Source organism: Gossypium arboreum, chromosome 1 (assembly GCF_025698485.1).
Source record: "Gossypium arboreum isolate Shixiya-1 chromosome 1, ASM2569848v2, whole genome shotgun sequence".
NCBI classification, from domain to species: Eukaryota; Viridiplantae; Streptophyta; class Magnoliopsida; order Malvales; family Malvaceae; genus Gossypium; species Gossypium arboreum.
Genome location: NC_069070.1, coordinates 120,027,484 through 120,048,276, shown reverse-complemented (window position 1 = coordinate 120,048,276; position 20,793 = coordinate 120,027,484). Strand labels below are relative to the sequence as shown.

General features: G+C 37.5%; 1 protein-coding gene and 1 long non-coding RNA gene across 2 annotated transcripts; one reads left to right on the top strand and one right to left on the bottom strand.

The window, feature by feature from the left end:
• The first annotated feature begins 13,279 nt into the window (after nt 1-13,279).
• Nucleotides 13,280-15,663, top strand: LOC128296018 (uncharacterized). Its single transcript, XR_008286570.1, has 3 exons — nt 13,280-13,445; nt 14,364-14,405; nt 15,419-15,663. It is a non-coding gene; the product is annotated as an uncharacterized LOC128296018 (long non-coding RNA).
• A 3,574-nt stretch (nt 15,664-19,237) lies between these two features.
• Nucleotides 19,238-20,793, bottom strand: LOC108482635 (scopoletin 8-hydroxylase-like). Its single transcript, XM_017785757.2, has 3 exons — nt 20,181-20,793; nt 19,735-20,083; nt 19,238-19,648 (listed from the first exon to the last, which is right to left on the bottom strand). The coding sequence occupies exons 1-3, from the start codon at nt 20,678-20,680 to the stop codon at nt 19,406-19,408; spliced, it is 1,092 nt and encodes a 363-aa protein (XP_017641246.1). The 5' UTR covers nt 20,681-20,793; the 3' UTR covers nt 19,238-19,405.

The following is a 20,793-nucleotide window of genomic DNA, read 5'->3' as shown; positions in this document are numbered from 1 at the left end:
TCCCCAAAAGTCTTTTGTTCTTTCATATTTCTTTTCAATAAAATTTCTTTTTCCATATTTTTATTTATTTGCTTTCCTCCATTATCATGAACCACTAAAACCTTTCTAGCCAAAAGTTGTCAATATTTCCCCAAAAGGGTCTTGAGGCCTAGAATCCGTACTTAGCCTTCTCGCCAAGTATTCATCGTTTCTACAGACTACGGGTGACGCTCCGTCCATGGCCCTTAAGTAAGCTTTTCAGCATATGCAAAGGCGGCCGCTTTGTATGTTTTGGAAGGATGCATAGTCGGTTCGTTAACTTATTGCGTCAGAGGTTGGCGAGCCAAAGAGACAAAATAGCGTGGGATTCGCCATTGAGAAGCGTTGATCTAGCATAGATTACTGGCTAGAGTCAGGTTCCCTAAAAATCGTAAATCTAATCTTTGGAGCTGGTGGTCGTAGGCGTCCTCTTCCACTATAACTGGCTTACTTGAGTCGAGAAGGATCATCCAAAAGCCAAGGATTGAGCCCAAGGAGGAATGAGACAACCGGAGGTGGAACTTTCCCATAAGAATTTCTTTTCACTTAAAACTCTCTTTATTATTTTTATTATTTTCGTAATCATAATTTCAATAAACTTTAAATTCTTTTTATTTTATTTTCGCTTCCAAAATCAATTCTTAAATTCTGTTTTTTTTTGTTTTTTTCAGAACACAGTTTTCTTGGGCACGATTACGCCTGAGATTTCGAGAGACAAGTATTAGTATAATCCGGTCCCGAGGATTCGACCCTACTTCCCTTTACTATTTCTTTTCATTATTTTACTGAGGAATAGGATATTTTTGTGCTCTCAACGATCAGTATCAAATTTTGGCGCCGTTTAGGGACCAAACAACATACTAATCTTGTTTTTCTTTGTTTTCTATGACCAGATCTGCTCCAGGTACTCTTGCGTTCGACTCAGAAATCGAAAAGACTGTGAAAGCTAATCGAAAGGAAACAAAACTAAGGAAAAATCAGTCAGTGGTGGTTGGAACTCAAAGCAATCCACCGTCAGAAATTAGAATCGACGACGAAGTAGAATCTAGGGTTAACGAAAACCCTACTCAAACGTTAGAGAGTAAAGAAGAAGAAGTCGATTCCCCTGAAGAAGTGCTGAACACTAGGGTTGACGAAAACCCTAATTTAACACCTCAACTTATGGCTCAGACAATTCGACAATCGTCAAACGCAAACAGAACAACCGCCACTATGCATCGCGTATCCTACTATGGATCACGATTTTGAATTAAAGTCGCTTAATTCACCATCGCCAACTTTCCATGGGTTACAAAATGAAAACCCCACAAGCATTTAAAAGAATTCCATATGGTTTGTTTGAGTATGAAACCTCGGGGTGGCGAGGATCAAATTAAATTGCGCGCTTTCCTTTTTCCCTAGCGATTCAAATGGGAATGGTTATTTTATTTACCTCCGGATCCATTACAACTTGGGTGATCTATCTCGTTTATTCCTTAATGTGTTTTTTTCCCGCATCACGAGCGGCTGAGTTAAGAAGAGAAATCGTGGGCATAAGGCAAAAAGACGCAGAGACTCTATACGACTATTGGGAGCGATTTAAGAAGTTGTGTGTAAGTTGCCCACAACACGGTATAACGGAACAGTCTTTGCTCTAGTACTTTTATGAAGGCTTGAAACCCATGAAGATGAATATGGTAGATGCCGCGAGTGGAGGAGCGTTAGTCAACATGACTCCACAACAAGCAAGGGACTTAATCTCTACAATGGCTGCAAATTCCCAGCAATTTCGAGCTAATCCTGAACCCCCTAGAAGGGTTCACCAGCTAAGTAATTCTACAATTGAAGATAGACTTGATAGACTTACTAATATTGTGAATTCCCTTGTTACAGAAAAATCGAAACCACCCAGTATGTGGAATATGTGCTACACCGAACATACGATCGATGCGTCTCTAGTCTAGTCGTGTGACGATTCTATGGCCCATTTAGATCTTTGTGGGAAATTTTCCGGCCACCACAAAGACGATACGACCCTTACGCCAATACCTACAACCCGGGATGGAGGGACCACCTAATTTTAGTTATGGGGCTAATCCACGATATAACCACCATACCAAAATCGAGCCCCACAACAATGCAAGATTCGTGTAATTCTTTAGAAACTTTGGTCAATAAATTAGCAACTAATGTCCTTGATTTTCAACAGCAAACTCTCAATTTCCAAAGAGAAATGAAGGGTTTTCAGCAGAAAACTGAAGCATCCATAAGGGAGTTGACCACATCAATTGAGAAATTAAACTCTCAAAGGAAACTACCATCACAAACAGAACCAAACTCGAGGCAGAATGCGAATGCAGTAACGTTACGAAGCGAAAAGATCCTGGAACCAGTTCCTGGCAAGAATCTTGGTCAAGAAATCGCCCAGGAAACTCCAGGAAACGACGAACAGATCCGAGCGAAACCCCACTGTCAAAAATCCAACCTCCATTCCCAGGACGATTAAATCAGTGTCGAAAAAGTAAGGAAGACAAAGAGATCCTCGTAACATTCAGGAATGTTGAGATCAACTTACCACTGTTAGATGCCATTAGACAGATTCCGCGGTATGCCAAGTTCCTCAAAAAACTTTGCACCAACAAACAAAAACTAACAGGTAATGAAAAGGTAAGTGTTGGTGAGAATGTTTCAGATTCTACAATGAAAAATGCGGTTAAATGCAAAGATAGGGTATGTTCGCTATTCCATGCAAAATTGGCCATTTGGGAATTAAGAAGGCTATGTGTGATCTAGGGCCTCAATAAATGTAATGCCTTATTCTATTTATGAATCACTTAACGCGGTTTTTGACAAAGACGGTGTTATTATTCAATTGGCGAGCAGTCTATTGTGCATCCCGAAGGAGTCCTCGAGGACGTCTTGGTAAAAGTTAATGAACTTATTTTCCCTGCAGATTTCTACGTAATTAAGATGGAGGAGGACAACACTGCTGGATCTTCAGACCTCCTGTTGGGCCGACCCTTCCTTAGTACTGCTAGCACCAAGATCGATGTCCGAAGTGGAACTCTTACGATGGAATTTGATGGGGAGATCGTGAAATTCAATGTTTACGATGCCATTAGCCATCCAAGCGAAATCTTGAGCATAAACCACGTTGACCTGATTGACTCATTAGTGGACGAGACTTTTGAGTCAACTTATGAAGACGAATCTGAATATAGATATGATGATTATGAATTTGTTAAGACATTATTATCACCTTCAGAAACTAAACTTCTACCTTCTGTTGTGCAGGCTCCAGATTTGGAATTGAAACCACTTCCCGCACATCTCAAGTATGCATTTTTAGGAAAAGGTAATACCTTACCCATTATAATCTCAAATAAACTCTCTAAACCCGAGGAGGAAAGTTTGATCCAGGTACTAAAGAGTCATAAGGAGGCGATTGGCTGGACCATTGCTGACTTGAAGGGGATAAGCCCTTTGACATGCACCCACAAGATTTACTTGGAGGAGAACACGAAACCAAGAAGAGAGGCACAAAGACGCTTAAACCCGAATATAATGGAGGTGGTGAAAAAAGAAATAATTAAGCTGCTGGATGCTGACATCATTTTCCCATTTCGACAAATAGATGGGTAAGTCCAAGTACAAGTCGTGCCCAAGAAAAGCAGGCGTGAAGAAAGAAAAATCTTGAGGCGACTTAGTACCGGTCCGAAGTGCGTAAGCGGGTGGCGTATCAGATCGATTACTGAGGAAGTTGAACGCTTATACTAGAAAAGATCATTTCCTCTTCCTTTTATAGATCAAATGCTTGAACGTTTAGTGGTAAAACTCACTTTTGTTGTCTTGATGGATATTCGTGTTTCTTCCAGATCCCTGTTGCGCCAGAAGACCAGGAAAAGACCACTTTTACATGCCCGTTCGGCACGTTTGCATACAGGAGGATGCCATTTGGACTTTGCAACGCACCAGCTACCTTCCAGAGATGCATGATGAGTATATTTTACGAATATGTAGAAAAATTATTGAAGTTTTTATGGATGATTTTACCGTGTATGGAAACCTGCTTTTCTTGAATGCCTTGAAAACCTTACGATAATTTTGAGCAGTGCATAGAATTTAATCTTGTCTTGAACTATGAAAAGTGTCATTTTATGGTAGACAAAGGTTTGATTCTAGGTCATATAGTCTCATCTAAGGGAATTGAGGTTGATAAGGCCAAAATTGACATTATAAATTCTTTGCCATATCCCTCTACTGTTAGAGAGATACGTTCTTTTCTTGGCCATGCAGATTTTCTGAGCGTTTTATAAAAACTTCTCAAAATAGTGAACCATTGTGCGAAATGTTGCAGAAAGACAAAAATTTGAGTTTGACTCAAAATACATGGAGGCTTTTGATACACTTAAGCAAAAGTTGGTAACCGCCCCTATAGTACAAGCACCAGACTGGAACTATCCCTTTGAAATTATGTGCGATGCAAGCGAACGTAGCGTGGGAGCCGTATTGGGACAAAAGATAGCGAAAGAGCCTCATGTCATCTGTTACGCCTCAAAGACCCTAGATGCTGCACAAAGCAACTACACAACCACAGAAAAAGAACTTTTAGCTATTGTGTTTGCTTTAGATAAATTTCGATCATATTTACTAGGATCTAAGGTGATTATTTTTTCTGACCATATAGCTCTTAGGTACTTAATCGCAAAGAAGGAAGTAAAGCCAAGGCTCATTAGGTGGATTTTACTGCTCCAAGAATTTGACATCGAGATTCGTGACAAAAAAGGGTGTGAAAACCTGGTGGCCGACCACTTGAGTAGGATAAAAATTCCATTTAATGATGATCCCATAAAGGATGAGTTCCCCGACGAAAGCTTATTCTCAACCGAGGCTTACTATCCGTGGTATGCAGACATAGTTAATCTCTTAACCACGGGATCGCTACCCACTGAGTTAGCTCAATCCGTAAAAAACAAGCTTAGACGCGAAGCTCGAAATTACATATGGGACGATCCATACTTGTGGAAACATTGCTTAGATCAGATAATACGACGATGTGTTCCAGAAACTGAGGTAACCTCTATCCTTACTTTTTGTCACACAGAAGCTTGTGGAGGTCACTTTGGCCCTAAGCGGACAGCTCACAAGGTATTGGAGTGTGGGCTATATTGGCCTACAATCTTTCGCGATGCGTTTAACTTCTGTAAGTCTTGCGATAAATGTCAGCATACAGGTAATATCACTAGACGAAATCAAATGCCCCTATCCCCGATTCATGTATGTGAGATTTTTGATGTATAGGGTATTGATTTCATGGGCCCCTTTATTTCTTCGTTTGGAAACGTATATATACTTCTTGCAGTAGACTATATTTCTAAGTGGATAGAAGCAAAGCCTACTCGCAATGATAATGCTAATACTGTTGTGGAGTTTTTAAAACGAACTATTTTTTCTAGGTTTGGAACACCTCGAGCTTTGATCAGTGATCGTGGTACCCACTTTTGCAACAAGGTCATGGAGGCACTATTATCAAAATATGGGGTTCATCATCGTATAGCAACAGCCTACCATCCCCAAACAAATGGCCTAGCAGAGGTTTCAAACAGGGAGATTAAGTCAATTTTGGAAAAAACGGTTCGACCTAACCGTAAGGATTGGAGTCTTCGGCTCAATGACGCGCTTTGGGCCTATCGGACGACGTATAAGGGACCAATTGGCATGACCCGTATCGACTTGTTTTGGCAAAGCATGTCATCTACCGAGAGAGTTGGAGCATAAAGCTTATTGGGCTATTCGACAATGTAACATGGAGTTAGAGCCGCGGGAAGGCAAGGAAATTGGACATTCAAGAATTGGAGGAAATTCGCAATGATGCCTACGAGAATGCTCGAATTTATAAGGACAAAACAAAGATGTTTCATGACAAAAATATAGTTCAGAAGCATTTCTCAGTAGGACAAAGAGTTTTGCTTTATAACTCCGTATTAAAGCTATTCCCAGGTAAGCTTCGATCTCGGTGGCAAGGACCTTTTATTGTGACTAAAGTATTTACAAATGGCGCAATTGAAATAGAGAGTGAAGAATCAGGAAAGCGGTTCACGACCAATGGTCAGCGGTGAAGCCATTTTACGAGAATTTCAGTGCCCACACGGTCGAGAAAATTCAATTAGAACCACCATAAAACCGTTCAAGGCGCCGAGCTAACGACGTTAAACAAGCGCTTGTTGAGAGGCAACCCAGTCTTTATTTTTATTTTTATTTATTTTTTTCTTTTATTATTTATTATTTTCTTTTATTTTTATTTTATTTTAGATAATTTTCTTCTTCCATCTAGGTGAAATGAAGCGAAAATCTGAAGAAAAAAAAGAGACGAAAGTGTCGCTAAAATAACCCTATCCATGTTGTCAAGCAGTTCTATTCCAGCCCGAATACCATATCTCTGTGACCAAGCAGTCTATTCCACCTTAGAATCCCCAAAACCTGCAGCCAAACACCCCTTTTCAGCAAATAAAACCCCCAAACCTTACATTTTTTTTCCCCAAATTTCTCCATAACCGCCGACTCCTTTCTCCTCCACCACCCACCGCCGATTTCTTAGCCACTATGGTGAGAACCCGAAGCCAAACCAACATTGCACACATCACTCACCCCGTCTCCACCTCTTGCCGCTTCGCCATCTTCTTCTCCACCGTGTGCGCCAACTGACGGTAACTACATGGCGAGTTTTTCTAAACTTTTTTTTTTCTCCACCCATTTGTTTTCCTTTTACTTTCACATTGAAGACTATGTGTTTTAAGTGGGGGGGAGGCATTCTTCATTATTCTTGTTATTATCCGCTATTTTCATTTGTCATATTGTTTGACTTTCATGCATGATTCTTACCTTCTAAGGAAGTTATGATTTTTCCCATAATTGATTCCATCTCCACTGTTTTATTTTTATTAGGCTAAAATAATTGTGATTAATAGGGTTAATTCTATCTTGCTTTTAGTAAAATTGATCAAGTTTAATATAAAGTGAACACTTAAAATGATTGCATGCTTAATTAATGTTCATGGCTATTAGGTGATTATTGAAACTTATTTTTGACACTTAAATTTTTTCTTTCCCGAGTTCTCAAGAATTTTAAATATCGTTTAATTTTTAATAAATGTTTTCCATGGCTATGAGTACAGACTTAGATCGTGGATCGATCGAGTAACTTAGGGGTAGGGTGCTTGGGTTGTCATTCTACTTGCGTCAAAAGGTTGTGTGACGTGACAAGTAAAACTCCGCTAGCCGAGGTTATGAGTATGGCTCAAATCGTGGTGATCGAGTAACCGGGTAGGGTGCTTGGGTTGTCATTCTACTTGCGTCAAAAGGTTGTGTGACGTGTTGGGTAAAACTCCGCTAAGGAAATAAATAATTTTAGGAGTATGTTAATGAGTAACAGGGGTGGGGTGCTTGGGTTGTCATCTCTCTTAGCGTCAAAAGGTTTAATATATTCCTAAGTAAATAAATAATAATAAAATTTAAAAAATAAAAGAAAAAAAGAAAAAAAAGAAAAAAAGAAAAAAATAAGTACTAATAAAGTTGCACTTTGGGACTAAAGGAAGAAATAATTAAGGTGTCTTAGTAGGTTTGGTAATTTACCTAAATGGCATAACTCAAGTCGATCTTAATTTTGTGTGAAATAATTGGAATACTTTTTCATTTTACTTAAAGCAAGCTTAGAGGTCTCTTTATTTTTCATATGCGTTTTTAACTAATTTTTATGAAACTTTGGAGTGGTATTTCTTTTATGGCAGAATCTAGCTTTCACAGTCGATAGGAACCATACTTGAGGGCAAGCATGGGCTAAGTAGGGGGAATTTGATAATACTCTAAAATGACATGTTTTTATATATTAATCATGTGTTTATTTTGAGCTTGAGCCTACTAATTTGAGCTATTTATGTCTTTTTATCTTTTAGGGACTAAATTGGAGGCGAAAAGTAAATTCAAGGGAAAAAGCGTCAATTTGGAGATTAAATGGGCCAATATGCAACGTAGGACAAATATGGTGCCAAAAGTGCGAACATGGAAGGCACAAGGACTTAAAAGCAAATAGAAGAGATTTTATTTTGGAAGACTCTATTTTCTTTTATTCTATTAGGATAATTAATATTAAGATAATTATTAGGATTATTCAAATTTAGGATTTTATTTTAATTATCTTTGTTTATCTTTAATTAAATGTATTTATCTTTTAGAATTTAAGTTCAATTAGACTATCTCCCTAGCACTATAAATAGGGGGTGAAGTGACTCTATTTGAAGATCTTTTTCTGTAAACACTCTCCCCCAAAAGTCTTTTATTCTTTCATATTTCTTTTCAATAAAATTTCTTTTTCCATATTTTTATTTATTTGCTTTCCCTCCATTATCATGAACCACTAAAAACCTTTCTAGCCAAAAGTTGTCAATATTTCCCCAAAAAGGGGTCTTGAGGCCTAGAATCCGTACTTAGCCTTCTCGCCAAGTATTCATCGTTTCTCAAGACTACTGGTGGACGCTTAGTCCATGGCCCTTAAGAAGTAAGCTTTTCAGCATATGCAAAGGCGGCCGCTTTGTATGTTTTGGAAGGACTGCATAGTCGGTTCGTTAACTTACTGCGTTAGAGGTTGGCGAGCCAAAGAGACAAAATGGCGTGGGATTCGCCATTGAGAAGCGTTGATCTAGCATAGATTACTAGCTAGAGTCAGGTTCCCTAAAAATCGTAAATTTAATCTTTGGAGCTGGTGGTCGTAGGCGTTCTCTTCCACTATAACTGGCTTACTTGAGTCGAGAAGGATCATTCAAAAGCCAAGGATTGAGCCCAAGGAGGAATGAGACAACCGGAGGCTGGAACTTTCCCATAAGAATTTCTTTTCACTTAAAACTCTCTTTATTATTTTTATTATTTTCGTAATCATAATTTCAGTAAACTTTAAATTCTGTTTTTATTTTATTTTCGCTTCCAAAATCAATTCTTAAATTCTATTTTTTTTATTTTTTCAGGAACACAGGTTTTCTTGGGCACGATTCTGCCCAGGATTTCGAGAGACAAGCATTCGTATAATCCGGTCCCTGAGGATTCGACCCTACTTCCCCTTTACTATTTCTTTTTCATTATTTTACAGGGAATAGGATATTTTTGGTGCTCTCAACGACCGCATCAAAAACTACATATCGCCTGATGTTTTATCGTCGAGTGCTACATTCCCAACTCAAGGGGGATCTTCTAATGAAAGAGTTCTTGATGAAGATTAAGTCCTATTGTGATAATCTTGCCAGCTGTGAAGAGATTATTAGTGAACGTGAGCATGTCATTGCAATCCTCAATGGGCTACCCTTAGAGTATGAGTCAGTTATCTCGATTATTATGGCTAGCCAACTTCTCTACAGTGTTCAGAATGTCACCACCATGTTAATAGATACTGAAGCTCGACAGCAAGTTATAATGACTGAAGTTCCTGCCTCAGCCAATTTAGTCTCTCAACAAGCGTCAGACTCAGATAGCAACAGTTGTTCTTCATCATATCGACCTTCCACTACTCGAGGTCGCGGGCGTGGTTGTTCTTCTGGAGGCCGTGTTCAGTGCCAGTTGTGTGGAAAACTGGGACACCTTGTTGATCGTTGTTACCATCAGTTTGATGCTTCATACAAAAGCATGGGCTACAGCCCTCCACCGCAAACAAATATGTGTGTTTATGGTCCTGGTTCATCTCCCTAGATGCAGCCCTCTGTGCCTATGATGCCTTCTATGGTTTCATTACCGCCTGCACCTTGGCCCCCTTCACCAGGCTGGTCTTATCAAGCACCACGTCCACCGTCTTAGACAAATCCGTTTATGAGCAATCCTTTATAATATGCTACTGCATCTCCTTCTACTGTCCCACCGTCTAATGCTTATCTTGCCACAGCTGAAACAGTCGGTGACAACACTTGGTACCCTGACTCTGAGACCACTCATCATCTTACTCACTCAGCTTCTAATCTTGGTGAAAGTTCTTCTCAATATAGACCAGGTAAGGTCTATATTGGAAATGGTAATGCCCTACCTGTACTATGTTCTAGTCAGTCCTCTATGCTTACTAGATCACGGCCATTGTATATGAAATCTTTATTATTTGCTCTTGGAATAACCAAAAACCTGCTCTCTATGTCTAAATTTACACTAGATAATCAGGTCATGTTTGAGTTCCTACCTACACAATGTCAAGTGCGGGACTTGAAAACCAAAGAGGTGCTTCTTTATGGCTCGGTGCATCATGGGCTTTACAAGTTGCATTTAAAAGCTGCTGCAGAACGTGATTCAGTTACATCCAATGCTCATTGCTTCACTACCAGTACCCGTGTTCCTCTAAGTGTGTGGCACTCTAGGCTAGGACACCCTTGTAAAAGTGTTCTGCTCAAAGCTTTACAAAGTTGTAATACGCTAAATGATGTCAATAAAGAAAATTTTGCATGTGTTGCGTGTCACCTTGGCAAGGAACATAAGCTTTCATTCTCTAATTCAGTATCTGCATATTCTGCCCCTCTGTAGCTGGTAGTGGCAGATGTCTGGGGACTAGCTCCGATAACCTCAAATGGGTTTCGGTATTATGTAACCTTCACGGATGCTTACATTCGGTATACGTGGGTCTATTTTTTGAGTAGGAAAACTGAGGTTCTTACTATTTTTCCTCAATTTCATAAACAGGCTGAAAGAGTGCTTGGGGTGTCTCTTCGAACCTTACAGACGGAGGGAGGGGGCAAGTTTCAAGTGTTGAAGCAGTATCTTACTCAGCATGGGATTACACAGCACTTTACATGTCCCTACACCTCAGCTCAAAATGGCTTGGTTGAACGAAAGCATTGTCAGATCGTTGAAACAGGCCTTTCCATGCTGGCACATACGTCCATGACCATTACCTACTGGAATGATGCCTTCAGCTGTGCTGTCTATCTTCTTAACTGCTTACCTACAGCTCCTTTAGCCTTTGTCTCTCCATATGAGAAGCTGTTTCAAACCAAACCCAGCTACTCATTTCTTAGAACATTTGGCTGCCTTTGCTTTCCAAATCCCAGGGCCTATAACAACCATAAGCTTTTGTTTCATTCTACTTCTTGTACTTTCTTGGGTTACTCACCTCTTCATAAAGGGTATATGTGTCAAGCTAGCAATGGCCGAGTTTATATTTCTCGACATATCACCTTTCATAAGTCTGTGTTTCTCTTTGCAAGTATCCCTACCAATCATTCCTCATCCAAGCCATACCCTCAATACAGCTCAAAATTACTTGTCTTATCACCTGACAATTCTACACAAAGTCAATCACCCTGTGTCAACCTACCCATCACAAGCTTACCCAACTTCCCTACACCTAGTCACAGTACCTCTAATAGCCAGACATCTCACCCACCTCTTTCTAGCTCTACTGTCCATATACAACCCTTCCCTACTGCATCCAGCTCACCAGTTCTTACTCAACCAATAGCTAGTGTCCTAACTATTGTTTTTCATAACTCTCATGCAATGATTACTCGCAGCAAAGCAGACATATTTAAGCCAAAGGCCTATTTGAGCACCGTGCCTTGTTCTGATATTACTGTTGACATACATGCAGCCATGTCGCATAAGTGTTGGGTTGATGTTGTTCATGCTGAACTTCAGGCACTTGAGCGCAATAATACTTGGACTTTGTGTTCCCTTCCTTCACATCGCAGAACCATTGGCTGTAAGTGGTTATTTAAAGTAAAAAGGAAAGCAGATGGTACTCTTGATCGCTACAAAGCCCAACTGGTTGCCAAGGGCTTCTCACAGCATACAGGCATTGATTTTCGAGATACGTTCAGTCCGGTGGTTCAAGCTGTTACCATCAGATCTGTTCTTGTTGTTGCAGTAATAAAGAAATGGCAATTGAGACAGGTCGACGTCAATAACGCGTTTCTAAATGGAGAGCTGACTGAGGAAATTTTCATGGATCAACCTCTTGGATTTAAGGTGTTTGATTTAGCTGGCCAGAAGCTGGTCTGTCGTCTAAACAAAGCGCTATATGGACTACGTCAAGCACCTCGTGCATGGTTCCATACACTCAAACAGTATTTGATTGACATGCTCGGGTTTCATGCTTCAAAAGCTGATCCCTCACTCTTCATACGTACTTCTTCTGATAGTCAACTGTTGCTTATGGCTTATGTGGACGATATAGTCATCACTGGCAGCTCCGATGCAGCTATAGATAATGTGGTTCGGCAGCTTCATAGCAAGTTTGCACTTAAAGACATGGGCAGGCTCAATTTCTTTCTTGGCATAGAAGTTCACACTACGTTTCAAGGGATGTATCTCAATCAAAGAAAATATGTTCAGGAGATTTTAACTAAAGCAGTTATGACAGGTGCTGTTGCAACACCAACACCCATGGTGTGCATGCCGAAACTGGTGGCCTCTGATGAAAGTCAGGCTTTTCCAGATGGTATCTATATAGAAGTACTGTGGGAATGCTGCAATAGTTGTGTATTACAATGCCAGACTTATCGTTCTTTGTAAATAAGCTCAGTCAGTATATGAACTCGCCTAGTGACAATCATTGGAGAGCAGTTAAACGCGTCTTGCGCTACTTAATTGGGACATTAGAGTATGGATTGTGTTACTCACAAGGGCAGTGCAAGCTTGTTGGTTACTCAGATGCAGATTGGGCATCTTCGGTTGAAGACAGAAGGTCCACTACAAGTTATATTCTTTACGTTGGGAAGAATCCAATAGCCTGATGCTCCAAGAAGCAGGCTGTAGTGTCCAGATCATCCTCAGAAGCAGTGTAACGCCCCAATTTTCGGGAATTCTGTGAATGTTGGCATAGGTTTAATTATGTTAGTGGGCCTCTAGAAAGCCTAAGCTTAAGATAGAACTCGGCAATTTTAGTTAATTTTTGTTCCATAAGAAAAAGGGGGTGAAATTATGAAATAGGACCTATGTGAAAATGTTTGAAAATGCTATAGGCTAAATTGAAGTGGCCAAATAAATAGGAGTGCAAAATAGGAGGATTTGCATGACAAACCTCCCATTTTACATGAAGTGGCTAGCCATCATGTTGTTGTAGACAAAATGAACACTTGATATCCATAATTTATGGTACAAATTGATACAAATTGATAATAGGTTAGGTAAATGTTTCATGATAATAGGTTAGATAAATGTTCCATGATAATAGGTTAGGTAAATGTTCCATGATAATGGGTTAGGTAAATGTTTCATGATAATGGGTTAGGTAAATGTTTCATGATAAGAATTTCATGTCTTTTGAATTAAAGAATTAAATGGATGAAATATGAAGTTTTATTAAAAGAAAAAGGGGTGAAAAGAACAAAGTTTTGTCCATCTTTGTTCATCATAGCTGAAAGTTAGAGAAGAGAAAGGAGAGGAGAAAGCTCTTGAGTATTCGGTCATTAGGAGGAGGAAAATTAAAGGTAAGTTCTTGGTACCTTGCTTCTATTTTGAGGTTCATGAGTTCTTCTTGATTCTACCTTAACTCTTGAAGTATATTTTGATTTTTGGTTGTGTTGTGAGCATTTGGTCATGAATTAAAATGAAGGAAATGGTTGTTGTTTCATGTTCTTTTGATGAAAATGGAAGATATGTGAAGTTGAGCCAAACAAATGAGCATGCATGTGCCTTAGATGCTAAAGGGAAAAATCGGCTAACATGTTGTGCTTTAAAATGATGAAATGGAGATTATGCTTAAGTAAAAATCATAGATATGTGATGATTGATTGGTGATATACATGTTTAAATAACATGCATGCAAGATAGGTGTTTGAAAGAGTGATTTGGTAATAAATCTGCTTGGGACAGCAGCAGTAATGTGACTTTGGAAAATCACCATAAATTGTGGGAGAAGAATTAGAAGCTGAATAAACTATGTAATTAAAGCTTAATGAGTCTAGTTTCAAATGAAATAAACTAGAACATATTTTGAATTCTGTACAATGAGAAATTTGATTCGTAATGAAGAGTGGTCAGATTAGTCGAACAGTGAAACATTGGAAACTTTGAGAAAATTCTGGTATTGATTGGCTAAACCAAAAATTCTGAAAATTTTATGGATAGAAGATATATGAGTCTATTTTCAGGGAAAATTAACGGCACTTGATTTGGAGTTTCGTAGCTCTAGTTATAAATAATTTAGTGACTGTTGCTCAGGAAGACAGCTTGCAGTAAAATTATGATTATGTGGTAAACATTGACAAAAATTTGTTAATGAGTTGCTTATTGATTTCTTATAAGCTTACTATGATCTGTAGGTGTGGTTGGCCGAATATTGTAAGGGATTAATACGTAGTTCGTATTTGAATAGTTAGATTAACGTGTTAGTAATCCAATTGTAGGCGGTTCGTGTGTGGATCTCGTGAGCATATCGTCGCAAACAGGTGTGTAACTAACACCCTCTTTCTTAGTCTGGATCGGCAAAAGTCGAAAAGCTAAAATGCCAAAAACCGGCATTTTTTTTTATTTGCGAGTGTGCGAATGCTCGTGAGGTAAATCGATTAATGTTTTTGGTAAGCTGCAAAATTTGGACCAAAGTGCATGATTTACGTGCCTCAATATTTTTGGGCTTAATGGGCCAAAATTGGAATGATGGGCCAACGGACCCAATTCGTAAGAACCCTCGACGTGATTACGTTAGTACGTGAAAAGTAGGAATATGCATGAAAAACCCTAAAATAGATAAATTACTGAAATACCTTTAAAAGTGGAAAATTTACGATTTTACCCCTAGTAGATGAATTACCAAATACCCCTAGGGTTAAATTGACCTAAATGCATGTTTGATCGTTGTTATTTATCGCATGCCATGTTATTATTTGATACATGGACTGGGATATTGACGGAGGAAGTCTTGAAAGTGGCTTGTCCACGTCTTGGAGGCTTTGCCTCAATTATTGATAACTGAGCAAGCAAAGGTGCAATCTGTGGAGTGTTGGGTTGGGTGGGTTGAGCTATTCCCACATGGAGTGTATGGCTGGTACGGGTGGAGTGTAGTGGTTGGTAGGTTGAGTAGTCTCCCAAATGGGCTTGCATATGTTTCTTGATGTTGCATGTATTTTGAAATGGGCCTATGGGCCATCTTGTTATGTGAATAAGGGCTAAGGCCCGGTTTATTATAATCTGAAAAGGGCTTTGGCCCAGTATCACTGTTACCCAAATGGGCTTGCATATGTTATTGATGTTGCATGTATTTTGAAATGGGCCTATGGGCCATACTGTTATCTAAATAAGGGGCTAAGGCCAGTTTATTGTAATCTGAAAAGGGCTCGCCCAGCACCACTTTATTACTGAATGGGCTTAGGCTCAATAGGGCTTGAGTGACTTGGGCTTTGAATGGGTTTTCATTACACACCGAGTTTCCCCAAACTCACCCCTTTTATTTTCATCCACGCAGGAAATCCCCAACCATAGTGGGCTTGGAGCTGTGAGGGAATTCGGAGTGGCCACCCGTTCTGAAAGTTTGATTTTCTTCTGGTGAACTGGACATCCTTTTATTTACGTTTCAAGTTTTTGGGCTTTTAAATGTAATAAGGCCGCTTAATTATTTTTATGGTTTTACTATGTATTACTAAGATAGGTAATACTTATATTTAACTGTTGAAATTAGATAGCTTTAGGGCGCGTTTTCAAAAACAACAATTGATTTCAAAATAACACGACAACAAGCAAAGCTTCCGCAATGAAAGTATTTTCCAAAATTAATCACTTTTCCTAAAAATCGGTTTCCTAGAAATATCCATGACGTTAAGGTGTGGCAATGGCGGTATGCATGTCTAGGATTGGATCCGAATGGAGCTTGGTACTTAAGCAGTCCGATGGACTCACCACCTCTTTTCCGGTTTCCTACCTGGTGCACAGCTTCCATTCACTTTAACCCATAATGAAATTATCTTTTGAACATCAAGTACGATTTTCTAGACTTAGAATGGAAATTTTTTTTTTACGTTTTTGATGTGGCATGCCGGATCCGGCCATAACTTCTGGGCCGGGTTTGGGGTGCTACAAGCAGAATATCGCAGTCTCGCCAACTGTGTGTCTGAAGTGCTATGGGTTAAACAGCTTCTGGAAGAAATTAGAGTTGACTTAGAATAGACACCAGTGATCTGGTGTGATAACACTTCTACAGTGTCCATGTCTGCAAATCCGACTCATCATGCAAGAGTCAAGCATGTTGAAATTGACCATTATTTCGTTCGAGAGAAAGTTCTTGATGGAACTCTTCAGGTAAACTATGTTCCATCAGCCAATCAAGTTGCTGATGTCCTTACAAAGCCTATTCCACCTAAACAGTTTGCTGAGTTTCGACATGCACTGCAAGTCACTCTAGTCAGTACTATTGATAGCAATGATCTTCAGGAGAGGAAAGAACCAGGAGAATGTTAGAGTAGTTGAAAGAAAGTTAGTTAGTTGTTAGTAATAGTTAACTAGCAGTTACTTTGTTAAGACTGTACAACCACTCTATAAATGCATGTATTAGTGCTATGAATGAAATATCTTGGATTTCTCTATTGTTCTCTTTACTATAACTCTAGCATCATAAGGATGATTCAACATTACCTGGTGGCAGTGTGCATGAACACACGAGTCAACACATGAAAAAGCACATAACCCTTTCATTCACATTTCCACTTGTTGTATTATTGTTAGATAGTGATTGATTTGAGCTTGCACCATTGACTTCAAAACCATCGAATGAAGTATCGAATGAATTATGTGTTGTATGATGTGAGAAATTTATGAAAACAATTTGAAAGATAAGATGAGGGTAAAGAAAGCAACAAAAAGGAAGCCTAGTGTTGAATCAAGTCTAATGGAAAATTCAGATTAGCAGTCTTTCATAGTCAATGTTATAAGGCTAAGGAAAAGTGGTAGCAATTGTATCGAATTGATACGAGTAATATAGATAGTTGCAGGTTTATGCTTTGCTAAAGGAGTCGACAAGGTGTAGCAAATGGTATATGTTGTTTTGTTGTTTATCTAATCATCCCATGTTATTTTTGTTAGATATTATGATTTATGTTCAGCTTATTTCTAATGCTCTATATCCCTTGAAATTATTATGGAAAATGTGTGTATGTTTAGTAGGTGGCAAGTCTATTATATGTCAATTGTCGTCAAACATAATATTGTGTGGTCTATTATATTCTTTTAAATATATTTTAAACATTTATGGCTAAAGAAGGTTCGGTAAACAATCTCAACTTTTTGTTGTTTAAGGAAATTAATAGTGAAATTTCATATGTGGTAATTATGGAATTGTTTGAGGATTGCCTATAGGGGAAACACCAGTAGAACAGATCGAGTTCTTGGCCTTCAAAATGAATTTTTTATTTAATCATTTTAGAAATAATAAAATTATAAGTTAATTTAGTGTAAAATATTTTTAAAAATAATGAAATTATAAATTAATATATTGTAAAATCACATTTTAATCTCCCATAAAAAATAATTTAATTTTGATCGATTTAAAAAATTTTAATTTCATGAAACTTTAATATTAAAATTTCATTAGAAATTATAAATCTAGAAAAGTGATGCTACATAAATTCCATATATATATATATATATATATTAGTTGAATTAATCCAAAATTCTTAGATGATTAAATTGAAGTTTAAAATATGTAGCACTGGACTTTCAAGACAAGCATGATGTAAGAAGATATAATTCAACAAATTTCAACAAGACTTTTTGCTGACCAACGTTGTTCCCTTTTTTCCATCTTGAGGAACCTGTCGTATATTTGTCTATATACATTCATGGTTCAAGACGAAAAATAATTTCAACATGAAATGTTCATCGTGATAATTATGGTGTTGCTGAAGAATGCCAATATTATAATTGCAATTTTTAAATTTGAAAATGCTTTCCAAAGCCAAAATAGAACCATGTTTCTAAAGGGAAAATTCTCAGTAATTATACAACGAAGAGCATTTTCACAATAACTCATCCACTAAAAGAATCAAGGAAGCCAGTGGATTGCATTTCAGTTTTTCTACTAAAAAAAAGAGTAATTAATCTTTATGTATTTCAAAATATGCGAATTATTCCCTTTGTTAAATTTTTTATTAAATTATAAAATGTTGAAAACTATTTTTTTAAATAAACTATAAAAATGGTCATCCAATTATGCCTTTAATTCTGTTTTGATAATCTAATTATTAATTTTTTCAATTTAGTTACTATTTTTTAAAATTAAATATTTTAATTACTCGAGCTTATGTGGGTCTTTTTTTATTGGTCTAGTAACAAAATTAATCCTCTAATGTGTACAAAATTCTATCAATTTGATCCTAAATATAAAAAATCAACAAATTTAGCACTCAATATTTACAAAATTTTTCATTTTAGTTTTAATTCTAAAAGTTCAATAAATTTGACCATCAATATTTACAAAATCTATCATTTTAGTCCTGACACTAAAAAGTAAAAAAATTATAAAAAAATCATTTTCAATACTTTATAACCCATCGGCTAATCCATGTGAGATATTAAAATGAGAAAAGAAGTAATCTCTTTCAAGTCATTTACAACAATTTCTTTTACTATAATTTAAGCTTCATATTGGACCAAACCACTTGATTTGGAATCTATTTGGAGTAATTGGTTGCATTACTACTATCCAAATAGATAACGTTTTTAATGCTTTTATTTTTTTCATCTAATTTTTTGTGTTTTATCCCTATTTTTTAGAGTTCTATTAATTAATTGATGCGTTAAATACATAAATAATTAATTAATTGCTAACATGACATATACGTAGATTGTCATGTGGATGTCACGTCAAAAAATTAAAGAGATGTTAATTTTTCCATCCATTTTAGGGTGATTTGATAAACAATGCAAGTTCATGGGCTAAAAAAGACAGAAAAATTAAATGAAAGGCTAAAATAATTTTTTGTGTAAAATTGGAGGGGCAAATAACTTATTATACTTTTTTTTTTCTTTTTGCGAGTAAGGGTATTAGCAGGTTCAATATTATTAATTTCCTTTTCAATTTCCGTAAACTTCTTATAATATTGAGGTTTGAACTGAGTTGTATGAAATTGTATACTTTTTAAGTGCTTTTGTGTAGGCTCAAAAGTTAGGTTTTAACCAATTTTCTAAGCGCACAAAGACTTAAATGACAAACATTGAAGTTTGAACTAAGCAAAATATATGGACACAGTTAGCACTTAGTAGGCAAATGCTGAAATTATTAGCCATGTGGTACTTTTAAAACACAAATTTCGGCATCCCTAATCATTCATCTTATTTAAAAATATAGTCTTTTAAAAAAAAATAATAATAAACTATTATGCATCTATCTTATTGTAAGTGGTTACATAAGTAATTACACATCAAAAAGATATATAGTATCGTATTGGCATACTAAGGATAATTATATTTGTGCGAATTCAAGAGATTTCTTGCCGTCATGAACATTTCCAAAGAAATTTCTCATATAATCCCCAAAAATCACCTCTCTATAACAAGCCATTCCATCTTTTTCTACGACTTGTGGAAGGGGTGCAATTTTCTCACTTGGTCTTGGTGATGTAAATATTGGTACCGATACTCTTGATTTTGTACTCGTTGTGCGAACTCTATGTTCTGCGCTTTTGTACTTTCCGTTGCTGAGTATCTAAAACAAGAAAATGAAAAAGAAAAATCAATAACCTTGTAATTAATTATAATAATAGAGACTTAGAAGATATGTTTGATTTCAACCTGTAATGCATCACCGATGTTAATGACCAAAGCACCAGGGACCGGAGGGATCTCGACCCACTCTCCTTTCTTTCCAATGTTAGCGATTTCTTCTGCAACTTTAACATATAAACCACCAATTCCATCTTGTAGTAAAATGGTAAGAGTACCCATATCGGAATGACGTCCGACACCTACTGTGAGGTCCGGATCAGGACATGTCGGATAAAAATTCATATTAACCATTTTCATGCCTATGAGTCCATCAATCTTTGTGTCATCTAGTTCAACCCCAAGATTTCCCATCAAAATTTCTAGCAATCTCCTCACCATGGTCATTGATGTCTTCAAGTATTCAAGTGCCACTTCCCTGTATAAACATAATTTGTTGAAAAAATCAAAATTAATGATAATATAACTCCACCATTTGTATATCAAATAATAATTCTATATGAGGCAATTCTCACCTGCACTCTTTAGGCCATTGTCGAAGAGCTTCAGCATCATTGGTATAAATCATGCTAATATAATCCTTCCATTCCAATGCTTTCTCTTTCTCCGGGACAAAGCTAGTCCCATACTTCACCAACGGGCTTGGACTCACTTCCTTCCGATAAACTGCTTTCTTTTCCGATGGTTGACCAAAGAAGTCATGCGCTGCATCCTTAAGCGACTCAAGTAAATCAACCGGCACACCATGGTTCACAAGTTGGAAGAATCCGAGAGTTTCAGCAGCCATAACAATTCCCTTGACCACTTCATCATGGTCAGGTCCGTCGAGCCTCGAGAGATCAATCGGTGCTCCCTCATGTCTAGTTGCCATTCGCTTGTCAATTCTCTCTTTTGGAGGTTGAACATACGGTTTCGGCACTGTCGATAACCCTAAATCAACCATTCCTTTGACCCCATTTCCATCTCGAACGACGAAGTTAAAAAGAGAGCTACCATCGTCTAAACTTGGGGCCATTTTTTTGTGTGTGTGAATTGAGAAGGCTAATCAATTTTGGTAATGAAAATTGATAGTGCAATGGAAATAACAATAGGAAGGGTCACCATATATATAGTAAGAGAAATGGTTGA